The sequence below is a fragment of the Lissotriton helveticus genome, chromosome 3_1, assembly GCF_964261635.1.
Source record: "Lissotriton helveticus chromosome 3_1, aLisHel1.1, whole genome shotgun sequence".
Classification (NCBI taxonomy): Eukaryota; Metazoa; Chordata; class Amphibia; order Caudata; family Salamandridae; genus Lissotriton; species Lissotriton helveticus.
The window spans coordinates 821283091-821307609 of NC_136061.1; the positions used below are offsets into that span (position 1 = coordinate 821283091).

A 24519-nucleotide genomic window follows, 5' to 3' on the forward strand; every position below is an offset into this window, starting at 1 on the left:
GCACCGGTTGCATTGCCCTAAAGCCGGACCTGCAGCTCAACATCCTTACAGAAGCGTGAAATATAAGCCCACCCAGGTTATGGTCTCGTTCATCACATGTAGACTGTTTGGATTCTTACCTGAGCAGTGAGGGAGAGACCCACTCCAGTGCCCATCCAGTTGGCACATACGTGTGCTATTACCGATCAGCGTCCGCTTCCCCATGCAGCTGTACCGGACTACTGAGCCAACTGTGTATTGTTCCCCGGAGATCTGTGCATTGGGTGGGACACCAGGCTGGCCACAGGAAACCACTAGAAGCAAACCAGCAAATGATTAATAATGTTAAATATTGTGATTCTTCAATGTATCCTGACAAGTTAATAGACTAGGTCTTAAATAGCTACACGCATCTTAGCAGTGACCAGACTCATCCCCACTCATAATGTTGTCTTCTGGGTCTCAGCAGGAATCACAGTGAATGCCACAGAGAGGACAAGGATACCCACAATGTAGAACCTGAATATTAAGTGATGTTCCCGGTCCTGCAGCTGACCTCCACTAGCAAACATTTCGCTCTGTGAGAGGGCAATATATTTTCAAGACCAACTGACTTCTGTAAAAAGCAGAGAATAGAACCACAAATATCCTTGTTGGTGAGTGAGGCCTTTTTCCTGAGAGGTGTGTGCAATTGGCAAACAAGACGGGTGTGGTGAGGCTATGTCAGTCAGGACCTATACCCTCATGATTAGCACCCTCACTTTTGGGTTGATGGACTGTGGTTCACAGTTTGGTTTCCAGCCTCCCCTACCCATTGCTATGGTTACATCTCAGAAAAAAGCAAAGTGAATTCCCTCACAGAATAAGTGTTTTACATGCATCCAGGGTCCAAGTACAAGATTAGGTTTAAGCCTGCAGCATCCTTTACAAGAATAGCTGTTGCATGCTGGCTAGGAACAAAAGCTGACCAGTGCCATGAGGTCAGGAGGAAGGTCTTGGTAGGAATATCAAAGGGATAAAATAGTGGCTGAGACCCCACTTCCCCAACCCAAGTATAATCTATCTCTGCAGCACTTACACAGACACTGTGGTAGGGCCCGATCCCAGGTTCCATCCCCTTGGCAGGAGATGACATGTGTGCCCAGCATGTAGTACCCATGATTGCACTCGTAGGAGACGGTGGTGCCAAAGTTGAACCTGTAAGGGCCTTTCAGATGAACTTGACGGACACTGTTCTCCACTTGACCTGGATCAGTACAGTTTACAACTGCAGGAGGGGGGAAAAGAAAGTTAGGGTAAGAAATGTACACAGACCATGCAGGTTAATAGATGAGCTCAGAGATGGACTCAGTGATGGCTCTAATTCAAGCTAGAGTGCGGAAACATGGAGAATTTAAAAAGCAGTTTCAAAGGCTGCTGAAAGATAGCTCTATTAACTGGGCTCAGATACTAACAAAGAGGCAGACTAGAACAGGCCCAGAGATAGACTTAGAAACCCGTTCAGAGACAGGTGTGAAGATTTCAAACCAAACAATGTGTTGAACTGACTTCCAATCTTCGAGCCTCATTTATGAGTTTTTGCCATAGGGCAGCGCCGCAGACCTCACTGCTGCGCTGCCCTACGACAAAAGAAAAGGGCAGGAATGCATTCCTGTCTTCTTCCACTGCACTGGAGCACAATGGGCTGCTGTGCGCCAACGCAGGCACCTGTGCACCTGGTGCAAGGGTGATTGCATTGCAGGGATGATTGTTTTTGTGGAAGAAGGGAAACCTTCCTGCACAAAAACAATCACAAGAGGCTTTTTCCTCTTTCTGTGTGTGCTGCGACACGCACAAAAAGGAAAAACAAGGAGAAGTAAGCATATTTCTCCTCGTTGTTCCTCCCTTACGTCTCCCCTTGGAAGGCATACGTTTTTGGCGCAGCCTCAGATTTACAATTTCTCGTTAACCTGAGGCAGCGCCAAAAAGCCATGGAGGTTGCTGGGAACGCCCCCAGCAACACCCTCTGCATGCGCCTTTAACGCAGAAAAGGAGTTAAAGGGAACGAGATTTAGAAGGCAGCATTAAGCCAAAAACATGGTTTAGTGCTGCCTGGTAAATATGGAGCAGGCTCCTGCGCCATGGAACATCACACAAAGTGACACACCGGTGGCGCAAGTGGCTTATAAATAAACCCCTTCATTTTTCACACGCGGTATTAAGAATGGTCAGTGTGTAATGCAAAGGCAGGACCATTGACATGGTCCCAAAAGGGTTGGAGAGCTAGAGGAAGGAGTAAGGGCGTCACACAAAAGTAAAGGCGAAGGGGCATGTGAAAGGAAAGAGAAAAGTAACCACTAAGAGCTTGCTGTCTTCATCACTTCTCTAGTCCATGAGATGTGGCACTGAGAGGCAGTATTTGTACCTTCCCACTGTCATATACATTGCAGTCAAAGATATAATTGACCAGCATCATTGTCTTTTCCACACCACAAATGTCTCATTATGAGAGTCTCCGTCCCCTCAACCTGGAGGGAAGGGACTCTCCTCCAGAGATTGAGACACATTTAACTGCTTTGACTCAGGGAAGATTCGTTCTTCTTCATGAAGACTAAATAGGAATCCACCTAGCGCTAAGTTTGAGTTCCATTTTCAAAGAGTTGTTAATGCTCCACCAAACACTCAGACCTTTAAGCAAATGCAAAATTTAGTAGGCTTGAAACTGATTCATATTGTCCTTCATATACATTTCACACCACTTGTAGATCCTTTCCTTAATTAGTACCATTTGAATCTGGCATTTCAACCAAGAAAGTAATTTGAAAAGTAAACCTATATGTGTCTGTCATGGCATAAAATTCCAGAGCATTCATTCATGATCTGACTCTTTATCTGGTACAAAGATCCACATTGTTGCTTATCATATTAAAGGCAACTTAACAAGGGTATGTGGAAATGTTTAATGCACCAGCATCTACACTCATTGTTTTAGGAGGGAAAAACTTATTTTTTAAACTGTTCAAGAATACGTCTTAAGAGAGATATTACATGTACTCGTTCAGAGTATGCTTTTTTATTTATTTAGGTAAATATGCTATAAGATGGCAGTACAGTTGTTAATGTGATTTGCTTATTTTCGCAATTTCAGAAAATGGCTTTATTTGCTGTGATTTCCATGAGATGAATGACTTCATTTACTTGAGCTTGACCACTTCCGGAGCCATAACCTTCTACACTAAATTTGTGTATTTCAATGACATACCTTTCAATCAAAATGCTGGACGTGAGCACAATCATCCCTACTACGGTCAGTGGGCCCTTCCACCCTGTGTCCCCTCACCATAGTTGTAATAGAAAGGGGAAGCACTCACTTCTGCAGATGGGGAGAGGGCTGCTCCACTGTCCATTGGCCTGGCACTGGGACCTGGATGCACCTTCCAATAAATACCCGGTGTTGCAAACAAACTTTGCTACGTCATTCAAGTTAAACTGCGATCCCTGGGTCAGTCCGTTGCCTGGATTTCCAGGATGGCCACATGTGATTGCTGAAAAAATATAATAAGGTTATCATAGGGATATTGACAATAATACATTATGTTTAATCATGGGTAAAGTATTTCTAATTTTAAGGACTTTCATGTCTATATTATAAAAACAATCATAATCAAATTTAAAATATGCACCAAGATTAAAGTCACGACCCTGCCTTCAAAGAATGAGGAACATGTTTACAACACTTACATCCTAAGTTATATGTTATGGACACTCATCAGTTTTTGCATAGCACACTTCACACCACCTGCATGGTCCCATAGCAATTTCAGAGTCTGAGTGTTTTCTATGGTTCTGTTTAGGTTTTGCCATCACAGCACTTGTGCTGTGCTTGTGGAATCTATGTTTAATGTAAATGTTTCCTCTGTTTCTATTGGCTGTCACACACTATTTCCTGTTGTTCCTCGTATGTTTACTCTTATCAGTCTCCTGAGGCCCAAGAACTCCTTTTCAAAAGTGTTGTTGGCAAGAACTTATTTTATTCGGTTTCGTCAACACAGCATAGTTTGTTAAGGTTTACCTAATCTCTCTCTGCTTGCATCCATTTGATGTAAGCTTGTCATGTGCATGTTTTTCACAACGCCTGCTCTGTATGAAACCCCTTACTTTCATGTGCGTTTATTTGTAGCTCTACATTTATATCTATTGGCTCTCCCGTGGGCTGGCAGAGTTGCACTGATGCCTGTGGCAGTAGTGGCATCGCACAGCATGCGGCTTCATGTTGATGCCCGAGCAGTCACCAGTCTCTTGTTCGATGGCCTTTTGTGGTGACTTATCAGGTATTGTATGGAAAACAGTGTCAGCAGCTCTCATGCGTTTCCCATTATGTCATGTTTACATGACACGACTTCGCTGCTATAGACTAGCGGCCGAGCAACAGAGCTCCGCCCCCACTTTACTTGCCCCATCTTGACACCTCTACCCGCAGTAGTAACTTCAGACAGCATGTGGTGGCAGAGTCCTCACCAACAGCCCCTTAGAAATCTTTGCAACCCACAGGTGTGCTCCTTACCCTGTGTAGCTCCCTCTACGCCACCCCTGCACTATCATGGCTACGGGTGGTTCCTGGTGGCAGATGCTGCCTTTGTTATTGTTGCTTGATGCATAGAGGTGAAATGTTAATTTCCCCAGGTGGAAGTGAAGGGGGAAGAAATATGTGTTGTGGTTGGTGAGGTTGGGAATGGGGCCTTACTGACTTCATCACTGCTTGCAAACTTGAACAAGTTTTGACAGAGTGAATTACTTGGGCAGGTCAGAGACTTTATTTTACTTTACCAAAGTAAGAATGATGAGAAATCACTGGAGATCATAATAAACAGCCCATTTCTTTAATCTTGTATTGGCTTAAAAAACGGGGTGGTGAAGAGTCTGATGTGCATTTCTTGGTAATGTTATACAGTTTTCAGCTGCCACACCAAGCTGCATAAGCAGTTTCACATAATACTAACAGAAAAAGTAAAAACACACTACATGGATTGCTTTGGGCTGCATACTTTGACATGCACGTGCTTGGTTTGAAGCCATTGATACTTTGAGAAAAGTTAGCCCTGTGTTATGTACATATTTCCAACTTCTGACACAAGGAGTAACAGCAAATGATCTACATTTTTAGGTTTCGCATGCACAGCACTTGCGCTTGTGCGTGTGAAATCTATTGAGTTTAATATAAATCTTAAAAGCGGCTTACATTCTGCTCTCACTTTTCATTGGTCCTTGAGCTTGCCTCTTACTTTTCCTTCATTTTTATTGGCTGGTGCATACTATTTCCTGTTGTTCCTCATGTTTTTTTCTCTTCTCAGTCTCCTGAGGCCCAAGTATTTCTTTTCATCCGTGTTGATGGGTGGAACTTCTTTTATTCGGTTTCGTCTGCACCACGTTTTTTGTTCAGGTTTACCTCTTGCCCTGCCTGCACGCATTTAAAGGGTGCTTGTCGTCTCCTTGTTTTTCACAGAATACACTGCAGTATGTGAAGCCCTTCTCTTTCATGTGCGTTTGTTTGTAGCCCTACATTTATGTGTATTTGTTCTCATGTGTGCATCCACTGTTGCACTGCTTCTGGCAGTACAAGCTGCACCACACAGCTTGTGGCTTCATGTTAATGCCCGCTAAGCTATCGCTCTCTTGTCCAACGGCCATGGGACTGGCTGTGCTCCTTCCTTAATGCTTCCACCTACTCTCCCAGACCCATTTGACTTCGCTGTGATCCTCCTGGTTTGCAGCAAGGCACAGTCAGGCTCCTCTAGTTTGTGGCTTTCCTGTGCCCCTGATAGTGTCTCTAGCCCACGTGACATGCACTTCTCTGTGTGCTTCTTTGTTGGCAATCAGCCTGAGAATCCAGGTTCACTGGCTCTTCGAAGGTGACTCTGCTGTGGGGTTGCTTCCATCTGTGCTTATCACGTGAATCTGGTCTACCACTAACTGGGAAGAAGCACGTCATCCATGTTGCTGAGTTGTCTGGGTAGTCCTTCAGTTCCTAGTAGGGGCGAGCAAACCGCCTTTCTTCTCTCTTTATACTCTTATCCACTCCTCTTTGCCCCTTCCCTGCCTTCTCTTTCCTATCTGCCTGCCCCTTATGTCACTTGCATTTCCTTATATCTTGCGTTCACTTTCTTTTCCAAGAACTTTGAGCCTACGGTGGAGTAGAGCATGACATCAGAAGGGCTAGTACTATGGTGAGTACCATAGACCCTATCACAATACCCGATATCCTACAGGCTGTGAGACAAAAGGAAGTCCCCATGACCTACAGAGACTATCTGATATTAATCACAGCTGATTATTTATTTAAGACACCAAACAAGGGCAAAAGATTCCCTGCTCTTCGTACTCAACTGAGATAGAATAATATTAAATATGGTCTTCTCGAGCCTGCCTTAATGTTAATCACGGATATAATAAAATATCTTAGTCCTTTGATCCTGAAGAGCTAAGCATCTTTTTGACAGTATTCATGTCTATGGACACAAACACTCACGGACTGAGGGATCATACCACTGGAGAAGCTTTAGGACATCAGTGAAATGTACCTTTAAGTTTGCCCAAAACCCATCTAAGGTCACACCATAGATGGTTGGGCAGAGACACGCAGAATACAGTTGTAGAATCCCTAGTGAAAAATAGAGGAAACAGAGGAAAATCCTGTTCCATGTTAAAAGACCAATCCAAAGTCAGGTGGAGTCAGATGATTATTCAATTACCCAACTCCATATTGCAAGATCAACAGGCTGATAAAAAGATGCACTCTCATTCTTCTGAACCTTCCTGTACCATCCATTTGATTTTGTATATCATATGATTCTACTAACTTACTCCACATGGTAAAAATGTTTACACTTATTTGTAATAGCCTCATTAGAAAATGTTTGGTGGATACCACCCTTTGAAATGTGTTGCATCCTAAACATGTCAACAGCACCCACCTGTCCTCTCTGAAAGGACCCTGTCCGGTTGGACTGGGTAGTAAGGCTCCCAACACAAAAGGTAACAAAATATTTTTGTGACTTTTTCACAAGTACCTCTTCTTTATGTCCACATCATCTGATAGCATATACTTATACTGACCACCTAGTAAGTGGTTCAAGACAATCCTGAACACTCATTAGTCAGACTGTGATCTTGTTATTTAGCTTATTATTCATCCTTCACTCCTACATCCAGATTTTCACTTATTGATACCACAACTATTATGTTTGATATAAATATTAAAAGGGACTTACGCACACTTGTTGACATCATATAGCACTGCTGCCACCAGAAATGTTAGTGTGGAACACTGCGTGTTGGGAGTCCTGCAGAGCAGAAACCTCATCTCCAGACAGAAGCCGATGCACAGAAGCTAGCTGCAGATGGACAGCCAACATATAGTAGTGTGGTGCACCATGACATGGCTGTCTGAGCGCAGCATTACCGTTTTATCCCCATCCCCTTCCGGTATGCTTGCAGCTTCTGTAGATGTGTTTTTTAATGTGTGGTGATTAAATACATACTTTTATTAGGGCGCCACGGTTGGTGGGAGCAGCTGTTCTGGGGTGGGTCTTCTTTACTTATACTTTGAAGGGGTTCTTGGCAGCGGCTGCCCGGGCGCTGCGTTTTCTGTTGGCTTTCAGCGAGAAGAGTGCTTGCTTTATCAGGTCACAGCGGCTGCTTGGGCATGTAGCCGACAGCGAAGCCTCAGCGCAATGAAAGAAATTTACAGATTCCCCCACCATGAATACAGCATCAACACAAAACACAAAGAAAGACAGCGGGAAACAAGACTGGACTATGTGTTGTGGGAGGTCTATTGACCTATCTGGACAATTTTGGATGATTTTAATAACTGGCTATTATGTTTTTATGCTCTGCCTGTGTAAATACAAAATCAAAAAAAGCATTGCCCAAAAATTCACTGTAAAGTATATACCGGAATAAAATGTGCACAATTTGCTTTTCAGCGAATACAGATATTCCCAATATTAGACTCTATCTAAAATCATCTTCAAACCACGTCCCCCCCAGTTCTTGAGTGGTTCAATTGCTTTTTCTCTTGCCTCACAGGTTGAACATTGCCATAACCACGTCATCATTACCAAGCTCAACCCCAGAAACCCCTCGACAATCATTTCAATGATTCTGTAGTTAGGGCATGTACAGAGGTAAACACATCTGCGAGCTGGAAGGATACTTCCTAGTGTGCACTTTATAAAGCGCACAAAGCAGATATCTATCGGGGTCAATCTCTGATCTCCAGTCCTGCAACTGGCTTCCTCCCACATGGACGAGGTCGTTCCTAGGGATATGCATGTGTGCCAGATCCCCATCACTGTTTGCATTTTTTTTTGCTTTTTTGCTTTTTTTCTTTGAGTATGATTGAGTCATCCCAGGCTTGTGTTGCACTCAAAAGTAATTTATTTCCTCTCTCTTTCTTCACTCTTTCAGATAATTATGACCAGAGAAAAAATACTGCCTAGAAAATACATTTTTCAAATGCTGAGGCAGATCGCGGAGTCTTGAACTCAAGGTACATTATGGAGAGATTTATCACGCGCAGTACAGCGCTTGTACTCCACTTGCAATTAATATCAGGAAACGTACTGGCCGTGTTTTTTGGGTGGCCAGTCAGCCATACTTTTGTCTTGCAGTTCTTCAGGAGTTATCATATGCAGGTTTTGGAAGAGTTATCTGCTCTTCTTGCAACATGGTTCTCTCGTGCTCCTTAAGGTTGACCCAATGCTCCCAGACCTGAACTGAAACATCACTTACAAATATAAAACCCCAAATTCACTGACCAGATAGAATAACCGGAAATTTGAACCTTTTGCAAATCAATGCTCTCAACATTCAAACATACATATAACATTCTTGGTAGGTTTTGCCTGCACAGCACTTGCGCTGTGCTCGTTTGGTTTGTCCTCCACTCTGTAGCTAATCTCCCCGTGGCTGTATGCATTTCAAACATGCTTGGCCGCTGCATGTTTTAATTTTCTTTGTCCTTTGTCCTTTACCTAACCCCCCTAGCATTATATTACAACCAGTTACTGCACAATAAATTAGCTGTTTTAATAAACGAATCATAACACTTTTATAAAGTTTCTGTAACTTATATTGCACAACTGCTCACCAAGCTAAAATTTACAACAATTTTGTTTCTATATTAATCACATAGGCGAAAACTATTACCAGTTTCAATCTTTATTTCGGTCAAATAGACCATCAAAGATATACAAATAAACACAATCATTTAAAACATTGGTTAAAAATTAGGCCTGGCAATATAAAAAAGTCCATCAGCAATATTTGAGAAAGATGAATGAAATAAAATAAAATGTAATGAAATTGTTATGGGCCCAGCTCCGCTTTCAAGATGCGGGTGCGGATAAACCACATGGCTGTGAGGTATTTCGCCAGTGCAAAGACAGTTGGAGGTGAAACATCAGTTTTTAAAATTCTGTACATGGGGGAGAACTGTCTGCAACCAACGTTTCTGATAAGGGGGACGAGCCAATATTTTCTGATAGCTCGGTAGGCCTTGCAAAATAGAACCGCATGTAAGTCACTTTCCACGGCGAGAGCACATGCCGGGCATTGCTTTGTAGTTGGTGGCATTGTCCAGGAGCTGGTGAAAGACCTAAGGGGCAATGTGCCATATCTCCACTGGAGAAATAGCTTCCTGGTCAACAAAGGGGTCATCCCATCCAGAACCTTCTCCAGGCCGTAGGAGTCTTTGCTCTGGATGAATAGAGACGTCAGTGAGCCCTCACGGTTACTGTCTAAAGCAATAGTAAGTTTTAGGTCATAATAGGCCTTAGACAGAACTTTACGTGGTATCCTGGCAGATGCGTTGGCTGGGTCAGTCCGTAGTTCTGGGAACCCTAGACTCTCACACGATGATTTTATGTATTTTAGCCAAGGAATCTGCATAGCTTTTGGTTGGGTTAGGAACTCCTTAAGCTCAGACCTGTACTTGATAAGTTCCTCGCTACTCCATATCTTTTGCCAAAATGCTAAAGGTTTAAGACCCAGTTCCTCTATAATTGGTCTAAGTCCTAGGTCCAGCCTCAAAGGTAGCAGCGGCGTGCTTGATGGAAGTGCAACCAATTGTCTGATGAATTTGTTTTCGGTTGTCATCAGATTTAGGGCTGAAGTGTGACCCCAAAGTTCAGCCCCATAGGTTACAGCACCCCGGTCCAGGGCTTTGTAGATCTGGATGACTGGGCCCAGTGGGCGATGTGTTGATTTAGTCATCATCCTTGATATGCCTCCCGCGATCTGCGCCAATTTCAAGTTGGCCTTGGTCTGATGTGCCCCCCATGTCATGTTCTCATTTAAGGTTACACCTAGATATTCAAATGTGGAAACCCTCTCTAATCGTGATGAGCCAAGCAATGGATTTGGACGTGTCCTCGGGTTGGGATTTAGGATCATGAATTTAGTTTTTAGCGCATTGATCTCTAAGCCCCTCTCCGTACAGAATACCAAGAAAGAGTCAAGAATTCGCTGAATCCCCTTTGGGGTTTTGGACAGCAGCAGGGTGTCGTCCGCAAACATGATTGCGGGCACCCTGCTGCCATCCAATGTGGGGGCGTCGGTGTGTTCAATCCCATTCAGGTGGGCGATTACCCCATTGACAAAGAGGCAGAACAGGGTCGGTGCAAGCACACAGCCCTGTCTCACCCCTCTGTCAACGGGGAATCTGTCTGTTAATTCGCCATTTCTTCCACACCTGACACGTGCAAAGTTGTTCCGATGAAGTCTCTGTAAAATTTCAAGGATATCAGGTGGAACCCCCATCTCAGCAAGTACACTCCACAGTTTCATTCTGGGCACCAAATCGAAGGCGGCTCGCAAGTCCACGAAAACCGTGTACAAGCTGCCCCCCTCGAATAGCGCCGTCCTCCAATAGATGAGGTTTAGGCGGAAAATCTGGTCTACTGTGGACACCCCCTTTCTAAATCCTGCCTGGTAAGGACTAAGAGTGTCAGTTTCCTCCAACCAGGCCTGAAGGCGATCCAGCACAATCCTACCAAAAAGCTTCTGGGACACGTCTATTAAGCTAATGGGCCTGTAGTTGGCTGGGAGCAGAGGCGAGCCCTTCTTAAATATAGGAGCCACCTCTGCCCCCAGCCAAGTACTAGGAATCTCCATGCCCAAGAGGACAGCATTGAATATTGTGACAAGATAGGGGGCCCAAACATCAGGCTCCTGTTTAAACAGGTCACCTGGGAGTCCGTCCAATCCGGGGGCCTTACCAGATGCCAGTCCCACAATGGCTGCTCGCACCTCCTTTAGTGTAAACAAGTCGCCCCTACAGTGGGTGGGCATACTTGGGAATGGATTACAAGTGTCCCCAACATCCAAAGTGTAGAGCGACTGAAAGTGCGCCTGCCACACCCCTGCTGCAATATTTGGTTCAATTGCTGAAAGTAAGTTCCCAGAGCCCCCATTGACAATTCGCAAAAACCTGCGATAGTCCCTGGTAGCTAGGGAACTAGAGAGTTCCTCCCACTGGCCCTCCTCCCATTCAATCTTTGCCTGGGCGACCAATTTCTTGTACGCCCGTCTGCAAGCCTGAGTCTCCCCTCTGCCTTTGCCCTCCTTGATACACAAGAGGAGTTCTCCCTTTGCCTTACGGCATGCGGCATTGTACCATAAGGACTTGCAATTTGATCCCCCCCTTTTACATTGGGCTTCGGTAAAAAGATCATCCGCCATGGTCCTAATAAGATCCTCATGAGCCAGATATATTAATTTGTGCATGTCCTCATTACAAATTTCGTCAGTTAAGACGCCCACTTTTTCCAAGATTGGAATTATTCCAGCATAGAGCTTTGGGAGCTTCTCTCGGCTAGCAACTAGTTTTTCCCACCTAATTCTCCTTCTGTTGTTTTCAAGGAAAAGCTCAGGTTTGGTCACCGCCATGCTTTGATCACTGACCTCCATACCAGGGTGAACAAAATCTAGTTCTAGAGCATTGTGATCGCTGTCAGCTCTTTCTGCTACCCTAAAGTCAATGATATGCGACCATTCGGAAAGTTGTACAAGAACATAGTCCAAGCGGGACTCCTTTCCCACTCTGTTGTAGGTGTATCTGCTCGGTATATCAGATTTGATACGCCCATTGCAGGCTCTAACTCCATGGTTAAGGGTCAGAGCAGTAATCTGTATGGCTAGAGGTGTCCAAGCTCTGGGAGGAGGTGCCACTACTGGGGGAACTGCCCACCTACCATCCTCTTCCACGGAAAAATCCTCCATGAGGCCTGCTAGGGGCTCAAAATGTGAATTCAAGTCCCCTCCAACCAAAAATGGGGTGCCCCTCGGAATTTCACTGAGGTAAGCCGATAATTCCTCAATGGTAGGTGATTCACGTGTAATGTTGACCGGCCTTGAATAAACATTTATTACGGCAAGTCTTGCTGAGTTAGGCCATACCAACAAAACCACTAGTATGTCCTCGGATGCCAGTGGGAGACGTACTGCCTGACAGCCCAAATGGGTCGCCACCCAAGTTGTGAGTCCGCCAGAGGGACGGCCCCTTCCTGCCCGTTTTGCGGGAATGGAAAATGCCAGGTAACCCCGTCGGGATATTCTTCCCTCGCCCAGGTCTCCTGGAACATACATACATCCCCGGTATCCACAAAAGCGGTCCATTCCTGTAGATCTAGCTTGTTACCTAGGCCAGCCACATTCAATGAAATTAGCTTCAAGAGTGGTGGTTTTGAAGTCGGGACCAGTTTTGGGGACATAACGTTGTTACTTGAGTTAGCCACAAATGTTACCACGAGAGTCCGATCACCGCTAGGGGGCCGAGAATCCCTAGGAACCCTTATCTCTGAGTTTATAGGGGGGGTGTCTGCATTAGTTCGACTTTTCTCGACAGACTGGCCCAAATCTAGCATTGGGACAGATGTGTCTCCAGGGAGAATAAGATCTGCCTCCGCACCCTCCCTGAGATACAAGCTATCCCCGGTGACGATCTGCCTGAGCTGTCAATCTATCATATCCAAGTAGCTGTACCTATTAGACAGGGGGGGATATGTATGATGTTGTAATATGGGGTGGCGAAATTCAACTCTCTCTCTTCTCTTCCAACCGCCTCCCCCTCTTTGACAAATTTCCCATCCCTCTTCTTCGGTGTTGGAGGATAATACACCTGTTGGTGGCGACTAGGATAGTAAAAGTCTCCTCTTCCGCCTGCCTCAGGGGGACTCCCCCATCCCTCTTCCTCATAGGTATATGGCAGTCGGGGGTAGAAAATGGATAGAGGTAGGGACTGGATATTGGTTCCCTGATCCTCATAATGCCAGCCACAAATGTGAGAAACGGTCATGGGGTCTCTGAAGCTGACCAGGACACAATCTCCTTTGATAGTTTTTCTAGTAGTGCCCACCCATGGTACCCTTCTTACCATAAGGACATCACTAGTTATACCCTGCGGTAGAGGTCTGTACTTGGATAGCCAGTCCAACGCCTTGTTCTTAAGAGAGGCGGTGGATTCTATCAGCGTTGTTTTTAACTCTGGCACCCCTGCTAAGATTACTGTGTACTGGCTGGCCTCTGGCGGCAAGTGCACTACTCTTGGCTTTTTTTTTTCACTAGAGCCTCGTCTGTCAGTGTAGCTGCTTTTTGGGGTAGGCTAGAGGCAGGAATGTTAGCCTTAGGCTGATTAGAAGGGGTTTTGGGAGGGGGACCTGTGGGTGGTTGGGAGTTGCTATGCTAGTACTAGGTTGCATGATCTTATTTGAGGGGGCAGTTGATTTACCCTGATGTACTAAAGGACCTGTGCTTTTCCCCGTCTTACTGTTGGCTGAGGCACCGCTCTTAGTATTAGTCTTAGTCACTGTCCCTGATCTGCCACCCTTGTCCTCTATTTTACTGTCGTTTTTGGGATTATCGGCTAATAGGGCCGTAAATTTCTCAATGTTCACTAGCCTGGCTTCCATTTTAATAAGCCGTGCTTCTAAAGGGCACAATAAGGTTCTCAAAAGTGATCCTATGTCGGCCAAAGTAATATCTTCGCCCGAGGTGTCATGGGGATTAATAGTGGTATGTTCTAGAGACACAGCGGTCTGAGTCTCTGATAGGATTGCCTCAGCTCCCTCAGTAGGTGTAATCCCCATTATGCTTGGTCCAGGACTATTTATCTTCGGGTTGGGATTTTTCTTTGATGTTTTTGTCTTCCTCCCACCACTTTTCTGAGCCATATTTTTCACTTTGGGTAGTGCTCCTTCCCTTAACCCCTGCAGTGAAGCTCTACCATTTGTATTTACCACGACTAAATCGTGTTCGAGGTTGGAAGTTTGGGCTGGCTGGAGTTGGACTATTGGGAGGTTTAACAGACTCAGGTCTTCGAAATCACTTGCTTCCTTTAAACTGGTGTGGGAGCTAGAGATGGACAAGTCTAGATCCATATTATGCTCGCTATTCCCAGTTGCCCCGTTGGTAGTGCCAGTTTGCTCAGTGCAAGTGGGTCTGTTAGTTGGGGTCTTGGCTTGTGCAAGGGGGCCCATAGAAGACCTTCTCACCCAGTCAATTTCTTGGGAAATGCGCCTCTCAAGTATTGTAATTTCGTCGATCAATAGTGACCCCACTTTGACAAAATAATTGTCCAAAGTACCTTTAATGGCTCCAGTAGCCGCCTGCGTACTTTTGCTCCTTGTTTCCATTGTAGTCATCCTTGGGCACGATAAGAAGCAATAAATTCCAGCAAAGGTTGAAAGGGAGGTGGCCCGGTCCGGTCTCTACCGACCTCTAACGGCCTCAAACGGCCCGCCCTTTGCCCGGGCTTAGCCCCGGGCTGAGTCCCACGCGCGTCCCGCGATGGTCAGCCGATCATATACGTAATAGGGGGCGCGGCTCGGCCAGGAAGAGGAACCAGCTGTGGGTGTTCAGCTGAATGCTGGTCTTCGCAGTCCCGGTCTCCGCTTCTCTCTCCTCTCAGAACCACTCAGCACAGTCTCTCCACAAAGCAACAGGGTCCAGAGGAAATGGGGACCTCCAGCTACTCCACACGGTAATGGAATCCTCCAAAGTCGGCAATTGGAATCTCGAGCGGCTCCCACGAAGCGGGGGCCGCGAGAGGTTATAAGTCACTGAGAGGGGGCGCGGCTCGGCCGGGAAGAGGAACCAGCTGTGGGTGTTCAGCTGAATGCTGGTCCTCGCAGTCCCGGTCTCCGCTTCTCTCTCCTCTCAGAACTACTCAGCACAGTCTCTCCACAAAGCAACAGGGTCCGGAGGAAATGGGGACCTCCAGCTACTCCACACGGTAATGGAATCCTCCAAAGTCGGCAATTGGAATCTCGAGCGGCTCCCGCGAAGCGGGGGCCGCGAGAGGTTATAAGTCACTGAGAGGGGGCGCGGCTCAGCCGGGAAGAGGAACCAGCTGTGGGTGTTCAGCTGAATGCTGGTCCTCGCAGTCCCGGTCTCCGCTTCTCTCTCCTCTCAGAACCACTCAGCACAGTCTCTCCACAAAGCAACAGGGTCCAGAGAAAATGGGGACCTCCAGCTACTCCACACGGTAATGGAATCCTTCAAAGTCGGCAATTGGAATCTCGAACGGCACCTATTACATTTACCAATGCTTGGTTTACAGGAGTTGGTAGTGTGGTTTTTGTGTTTGTTTTTAGAGAGAACTTGCATGTTCAATGTATTTTTAGTAAGGGTTTGTAGTGGGAATTGTTGTACGTGTGTGAAGATTTGGTTCTGATTTATAGGTTGAAGATGTGGCGTTGATGGGGTGATGTGGTGTTGAGGTAAAAACACCAAACCCAATATATTGCTTTTATGCTGTGTGGTGTGCCTGATGGTAAGAGATGTCGTCGAACACACACTCTGTTGCTATAGAAAGCAAGCATTGGTAAAACAGTAGGTCTCACCTATATGAGATCTACTGGTTTTTGTCACTGTATTGTTAGCCATTTTCGTAGAGAAAATGTGCTATACTGCAGTCAACTCTGGTATGGTTTGTTGTTGCATAGTATGGTATGGTGTGATATGGTTGGTCATTGCACAGAATGGTATAGAATTGTATGGCGTGTCATTGTATATTATGGTGTGTCAGTGTATGGTATGGAGTGGTATGGTATGGCAATGGTCTATCACTGCATAATAGGATGTTGTGTGTTATGGCATGTCAGTTAAGTATGGTGTGGTACTGAATGGCTTGTCATTACACAGTATGGTGTAGTCTCTCATTGAATATTATTGTATGGTATGGAATTGTACGGTACGATATGGTATGACCTGTCATTGTATAGTACAGTATGTTAGGGTCTGTCAGTGTATAACAAAGTACAGTATTGTCTGGTAAGATATGATGTGGAATGGTATGGTATGGTATGATATGTGTGGCCTTTCGTTGTTTAGTATGGCATGGTATGTCCTGGTATTGTTTAGTATGATATGGTATTCTATGGCATGTCAATGTATAATATAATATGGTATAACAAGGACTGCTAGTGTATAGTATGGTATGTTATGACCTGTCATTGTATATTATGGTATTGCAAGTTATGGTATGGTATGGTAAGGTATAGTATGGTACTGTACGGTATGGGATTGCCTGGAATTTTCTAGTTAGGTACAGTATGGCCTACAGTACAGTATGGGAGGTATGGTATGGTCCATCATTGTTTAGTATGGTATGGTAGGCCCTGCCATTCTACAGTATGGAATAGTATGGCCTGTCATTGTATAGTATAGTATGGTTAAGCATGGACTGTTACTGTAGTGTATGGCATGGTATGGTATAGACTGGTATGGCCTGTCTTTGTATGGTATTATATGGTATGATATGGTATAGCTTGGTATCGCATGGCCTGCCATCATACAACATGGTATGATATGGAATGACATGTCAATATATACTGTGGAATGGTATGGCCTGTCATTGCATAGCATGGTATGGTATGACCTGTCATTGTGTATTGTATGTATGGTATGGTATGGTCACTGGTACAAAAACCCACAGCCTTCCAGTGCACCGATTAACAGAGTGCTCGTGTCCTGAGGCCGAAAGCCGAGACGTGTGAGTGTGTGTGTGGTTTTAATACTGCTATTCACTATTTCCCTTATTTCACGAAGTTCTGACTACTAGGACTCACCTCGCCGAAAATTTTAAAAAATTGTTCTGCACTCCCGCGCTGACTAGGGACTGTTCCACCTTCAGCCCAATTACTCTTCTTGCCCTGCTGTGGCCCTCGCAGCCGATTAGGCGCTGCTTGGGTGACAGAATTTTAGCCACCGCCATCTTGGGTGAGGAGCAGGAGCAGGCGAGCGGTCCAGTGCTCCGCCCCTCCCGCCCTCACTGGTACAAAAACCCACAGCCTTCCAGTGCACCGATTGACAGAGTGCTCGTGTCCTGAGGCGGAAAGCCGGGACGTGTGTGTGTGGTTTTAATACTTCTATTCACTATTTCCCTTATTTCACGAAGTTCTGACTACTAGGACTCACCTCGCCGAAACTTTTTAAAAATTGTTCTGCACTCCCGCGCTGACTAGGGACTGTTCCACCTTCAGCCCAATTACTCTTCTTGCCCTGCTGTGGCCCTCGCAGCCGATTAGGCGGTGCTTGGGTGACAGCATTCTAGCCACCGCCATCTTGGGTGAGGAGCAGGAGCAGGCGAGCGGTCCAGTGCTCCGCCCCTTCCGCCCTCACTGGCACAAAATGGCCCCCTCATTCAGGGAGCGCAGCGGGCGCGCCGGCGGCGCGCCGAAGGCGTGCCAAAGGAAAGCCCGTCTGCCCCCGTCCGCGCCCTGACGGGTCCCGGGGCACGCCATGCCACTGGGCCAACTGTCTACTCCCGTGAGGAGTTGCTCACCCTTAACATCGGCCGGGGTCACCTCGACGAGCCATCACGTAATCGAGCCCAGAGATTGGGAATCCTAGGTTACCGCTCAGCCACCCTCGACACCGCTTCCACGATTACTGTAGCCCCAACTAGTTATATAGTACCTGACTCTTGCTCCCACTCTATGTCCATAGCTTATTTAAACACCCACTCCATGGTAAAACATAACTTGGACCTTTTTCTTCTATTGGACGAGGACTAACCTGACATCTTGTTACTCACCAAGACTTGGTTGACTCAAGACTCCGCCCCAGATATCATTGCGGCTCTACCACCAAACTACCGTATCATCCACGCCGATCGTGGATCCGGCAAACCTGGTGGGGGAGTGGCAGCGATCTTTCGCCAAGACCTGAGCGTCACGGCCCTGACTTGTCTGAATCTCTCAGATACTGAAAATCTGGTTTTAAAAATTGATACGTCCTACACTACTACAGCATGTGTCCTCCTCTATAGTCTTTCCCTTTAACGCTCTGTGAACAAATTGCCAATCTAGCTATTGATCATGCTAGGATTCTATTGGTCGGGGACTTTAACTATTGGTTTAATGACCCTTTGGAAGGTCCTCAGTCGCGTGAACTCACCGTGCTCCTTACAAACTTAAACTTTGAACAACATGTACATTCACCAACTCACTGTAAAGGCCACATTTTGGACCAAGTCTGGACCAATTCTCTTTTAGTTACAAACCCGGCTACCTCCCCGTGTTTATGGTCTGACCATTTCTTTCTTAAATTTAATCTCGTCCATCCTCCTAAAAAGACCATCGTCACAGCTACGGGTGGACGAGCCAGGAAATGGAATTCCCTAGCTAGGTCAGATTTTCTACAAACTCTGACCACCTCCATTCCCCCTCACCATCCTGACATCAACATAGCAGAAAACAACCTCTCTCTCTGGCTGCAAACAGCCAGTGATGTTCATGCCCCATATAAGACGATCAGACTGGCCCGGCGGGCGGACGCCCAAAAATGGTTCTCCCCAGACCTAAAGGGAAAAAACTGGCCCTTCGACAACTTGGGCAACTCTGGCGTCGTAACTATGCCCCTGACGCTAAAACTCGATACATCACTGCCAGGAAAGACTACATGAAATCTATCCTAGGCGCAAAAACTGCCTATTTTTCTGCTCGTATAACCAACTCAACCAATAAATCCAAAGACATCTTTTCTATTCTCAATGAACTAACTAACCTTGACAATGCCCATCCCAGTCTGCCCCAGGCACAGGCCCTTTGAGATTCATTGAACACCTTTTTTACAGAGAAAATTGCTGCCATCAAAGCTAGTATTTCACAAACCTCAAGTCCTTCTCTCTTAGTTTCAGGCCCCAATGCTACCGATTCATTAAGCAATTTTACTCCCATCACCCCAGAACAATTTCAGGAATTATTGGTAAGAGTAAAATCAGGCGCTCCTTCCGACAGATGCCCTCCTTATATTCTGAAAGACTGCTTATCAGTTATCCCAGCCCCTGCTTGTACCCTTCTGAATCACTGACTGGCCACTGGACAAGTTCCCCTTGCTTTCAAAGAAGCAACAGTAATACCTCTCTTGAAGAAACCGGGCGCAGACCCCACTTGCAATGCAAACTATCGCCCAATCTCCCTTCTTCCCTTCTTAGCGAAGGTGTTGGAGGCGCATGTTGCGAACTGCCTGTCTAACTTCATAGAGACATGTAACTGCCTAGAACCTCATCAGGCGGGCTTTCGCCCAGCCCATTCAACGGAGGCAGTGGTAGTGGCAGTCATGGACACCCTCAGGGACTGCGCAGACAATCGTATCCCGCAGGCTTTAGTGCTCCTGGATTTGTCGGCCGCATTTGACACGGTCGACCATACCATCTTGATCGACCGTGTCTCAGGCTGGCATCCGGGGCACGGCAGCCCGCTGGCTGAAGTCTTTCTTAGTAGACCGCTCCCAGGCAGTCCGTCTGGGCAATCTAGTGGGCACCAAGCAAGCCATCACATGTGGTGTACCCCAGGGCTCGTCCCTGTCACCCCACCTGTTTAACATTTACATCTCCCCTCTAATCCAGGCTCTTAGAGACAAACAGGTAACGGTGCTGAACTATGCGGACGACTTACAGCTCCTATTTACAATCGATAACTCAGATGCGTCCATCTCCTTCTTTCAGTCAACAATGAGATTCATCCAAGCTTGGATGAACCAAAATCATTTGAAACTGAACCCAGGGAAAACCAAGCTGGTTCTGACTGGGGACAGTGTTAAATACTGGGGCCCACACTATTGGCCATCAGACATGGGTCAAGTCCCGATCCCCTCACCATCGGCAAAGACGCTTGGCATCACCTTAAATAGCGCAAGTAGGTCAGGTGGTTTCCAAATGTCTTTTCCAATTGAGGAAAATTCGGAAAGTTCGTAGCCTTCTGACCCGCGAAGCCCTGACACAGGTGGTGATCGCTACGGTGATCTCTCATATAGATTATGCCAACTCGATATACTTGGGCCTCCCCCAGTTCCTCCTGAAACGACTCCAGATGGTACAGAACCATGCAGCAAGACTGATTCTAAGCCAGCCTAGATGGCATTCAGCCACCCCCCTTCTGAAAACCCTTCACTGGCTTCCGGTGACCCAGCGCTGCACTTTTAAGGTCAGCTGCATGATCTTTAAAGCGCTCTATTGTAAAAGTCCTAAATTCATCTCAAAACTCATCTTAAAATACGCCCCGTCCCGAAACCTACGTTCGGCCCACCAATGTCTCCTACAAACACCATCTTTCAAACGTAAGCGTTCGGGCGGATGCAGATTTGGCACCATGGCACCTCGGCAATGGAATGCCCTTCCTCTTGAGATCAGGCTATGCCCTGACCTCATGTTATTCAGGAAATCACTAAAGACCTGGCTTTACCAAAAAGCATTCTACTAATTCCGCAGGCTTTCAACTTTGACCGCTCTCTGTCTTCTACAGCGCCAGGAAACCAACCGGTGACAGTGCGCTATACAAACCATTGTTAACATAACATAACATAACATGGTATGGATTGTCAATGTACTGTATGGTATGGTATGGTATAGTATGGTATGGTACAGTAGGGTACAATATGGCCTACAGTTGTATAGTTGGGTACGGTATGGCATGTCATTCTATAGCATGTCCTACCATCATATACCATGGCATTGTATGGAATGGCCAGTCAATATATAGTAAAGAATGGTATGGTGTATCATTGCATAGTATTGTATTTATGGCCTCTCATTGTATAGTATGGTAAGGTATGGTGTGGTATGCCTGTCATTGTATAGTATTTTATGGTATGGCCTGTCATTGAATAGAAAAGTCGGGTGTGGTATGGCATGTCATTGTATAGCACAATATGTCATAGCATGGCATGTTAATTTCTTTGTATGGTATGGTAGGACCTGTAATTGTATAGTTTGATTGGTATTGTATGGCATAGTATGTTATGTTATGTTATGGTAGGGTATAGTGTGGAATGGTTTGGCCTGCCATTGTATAGTATAGTACGGCCTGGCATTGCATAGTTTAGTATAGCCTGTCAATGTATTCTATGGCTTTTCATTGTCTGGCCTGGTATGATATACTACGGTGTATCACTGTATAGTATATTATTGTTTGGCCATCATTGAAGGGCATGATATGGAATGGTATGCCATTATATAGCCTGTCATTGTAGAGTATAGTATGGCCTGCAACTGTATAGTATGGCATAGTATGTCCTGTCATTTTAGAGTGCTGTATGGGACAACTATTATGTGCCCTGTCATTATACAGTATGGTATGGTATAGCCTGACATTTTATTCCATTGTCGTTCACTGTCTGGCCGGGTATGATATGTTATGACGTATTATTGTATAGTATGTTATTGTTTGGTCATCATTGTAGGGCATGATATGGAATGGTATGGTATTATATAGTATGGCATGGCCTGTTATTGTAGAGTATGGTACGACCTGCAATTGTATTGTATGGCATGATATGTCCTATCACTTTAGAGTACAGTATGGTACAACTTTTATATGGCCTTTCAATGTATAGTATGGTATGAAATAGTAGGGTATGGCCTGTCATTGTATAGTGAACGCATGAGATGGCGTCGTATGATATGGACTGTCATTGCAAGTGGGTATTATATAGCCTTTTATTGTAAAGTACGATAAGGCCAGCCATTGTATTGTATGGTATGGTACTATGCCAGGGTCTGTCATTGTATAGTATCTTATGGTATGATATGACATCTCATTGTATACTGTGGTAGGTATGATATGGTATAGTATGGTATGGTATGGCATGGTATGACCCGCTATTGTATACTTTGGTACGGTATAGCCGGTCATTCAATAGCTTGGCCTGCCATTTTATGGCATGGATTGGCCTCTCAATATATAGTATAGAATGGTATGGCCTGTCATTGCATAGTATGTTATGTTATAGTACTGCCAGTCATTATATAGTATAGTATGGCCTGTAAATGTACAATATGGCATGGTATGGTATGGTATGATATGGAATTCTATGGCCTGTCATTTTAAATTATGGAATGGTAAGTTGTCATTTAGCATGGTATAGTAAGGTATGGCCTGTCAATGTATAGTATGGTATGGTAAGGTATTCCCTGTCAATGTATATTATGGTATGACATATGGTCTGTGATTATATTTGGCATGGTATAGGCTGCCTTTTATGGTATGGTATGGTGTGGTGTGATATGGTCTGACTTTTTATAATATCATATGATATAATATAGCCTACCTTTATATAGCATGGTATGGTATGATATTTTATGGCATGTCATTGTATAGTATGGTATTTTATGTCCTGTCATTTTAGAGTATGGTACGGTACAACTATTATGTGCCATGTCATTATATAGTATGGTATGGTATAGCCTGACATTTTATTCTATGGCCCAGTGGCGGCTCCTCTGCTAAGTAGGAGGAGCATCAGCCCACTGCTCTTGGAGCAGTGTAAAAGCAAAAATAAAATGATAAATAACAGAAGTTATTTATGTTATTATCATTTTATTTTTAGTGTCAGCCAGGTTGGGTGGATGGGGTTGGGCTCCTGTGATGTCAGGGAGGAGGAGTGGTTGCTGCACTCCAAAGGGCGCATGACTGCTTGGCCGTCTCTCTCAGGCCGGCCAACCAGTCATGCACACCTTGCATGTTCCCCACCAGATTGCATTACCCAGCCTGGTGGGGAACATGCCCAGCCTCCCTTTCCCAGTCTGAGCGCAGAGCCACAGCGCTCAGACCAATCACAATGCTTCATTACAGCATTGTGATTGGCTTAGGGAAGGGAGACTGTGTGCTTCCTGGTTCCAGCCACTGAGAGACTATGAGGGACGATAGAGGAGAGATGACTGAGGACTCAAGACACAGCGAGGAGGTGTTTTTTTTTAATTTTGTGCCCCCGCGACTCCCACTCCCCCTGCCCCTGCCAGCCGCTACTGCTGTGGCCTGGTATGATATGTTGTGATGTATCATTGTATAGGATTCTATTGTTTGGTAATCATTGTAGGGTATGGTATGGAATTGTATGGTATTATATAGTATGGTATGTTATGACATGGTATAGCCTGCAATTTTATAGTATGGTATGCTATGTCCTGTCGTTTTAGAATACAGTATGGCACAACTTTTAAATGAACTTTCATTGTATAGTATGGTGTAAAATGGTATGGTATGGCCTGTGATTGTACGGTATGGTATGCCATGAGATGGTGTGGTATGGTATGCACAGTAATTGTAAGGGGGTATTATATAGACTTTTATTGTATAGTATGATATGGCTAGTCATTCTATTGTATGGTACGGTATGGTACAGTATGGCCAGTAATTGTATAGTACTGTATGCTGTGGTCTGCCATTGTATAGTACGTTTTGGTATGGTATGACCTCCCATTGTATATTATGGTAGGTATGGTATGATATAGCATGTTTTGGTATGGTTGAGCATGGTATGACCTGCTATTGAATAATTTGGTATGGTATGGCCTGTCATTCTATAGCATGGCAGGGCCTGTCATCATATTGCATGGTATGGTATGGAATGGTCTATCAATATATAGTATGGAACGGTATGGCCTGTCATTCCATGGTGTGGTATGGTAATGCCCATCATTGTATAATATGGTATCTATGGTATGACCTATCAATGTAAAGTATGGCATGGCATGGTATGATATGATACAGTATTGTATGGCCTGTTATTGTAAATTATGGTATGGCCTGTGGTCATATAGTATGATATGATATGGCCTGTTGTCATATAGCATGGTATTGTGTGGTATGGTGAGGTGTAGCCTGTCAGTGTATAGTATGGTATGGCATATTGTCTGTGATTGTATTCGGTTTGGTATGGCCTGTCTTTTATGGTATGGTGTGGTGTGGTGTGGTATGCTCTGATATTTTATAGAATTGTATGATACAACATAGCCTGACTTTGTATAGTATGGTGTGGTATGATAGTGTATTTCATGCCATTGCACAGTATGACATGGTATGGTATGACGTGTCGTGGTGTGAATTGGTATGGTTTGCAATGGTATGATATAGCCAGTCATTGTATAGTATGTTATGGCCTGTCATTGTAGGCCTGGTATGATATGGGCTACCATTGTATAGTGTAGTGCGGCATGGCATGAGGTGGTGTGATATGATATGGACAGTCATTGTAAGGGGGTAGAATTTAGCCTTTTAT

The 24519-nt window shown here is 45.2% G+C and overlaps 1 protein-coding gene across 1 annotated transcript in view; it reads right to left on the reverse strand.

The window, feature by feature from the left end:
* CSMD2 (CUB and Sushi multiple domains 2) overlaps nucleotides 1-24519 on the reverse strand; it is a 607842-nt gene that overhangs the window by 118853 nt on the left and 464470 nt on the right. Inside the window, exons 49-51 of the mRNA XM_078683053.1 lie at nucleotides 3330-3503; nucleotides 1058-1246; nucleotides 120-293 (exon numbers count right to left, since the gene is read on the reverse strand). Of these exons, the coding sequence (XP_078539179.1) occupies nucleotides 120-293; nucleotides 1058-1246; nucleotides 3330-3503 (537 nt within the window). The remainder of the gene's footprint in view (nucleotides 1-119; nucleotides 294-1057; nucleotides 1247-3329; nucleotides 3504-24519) is intronic.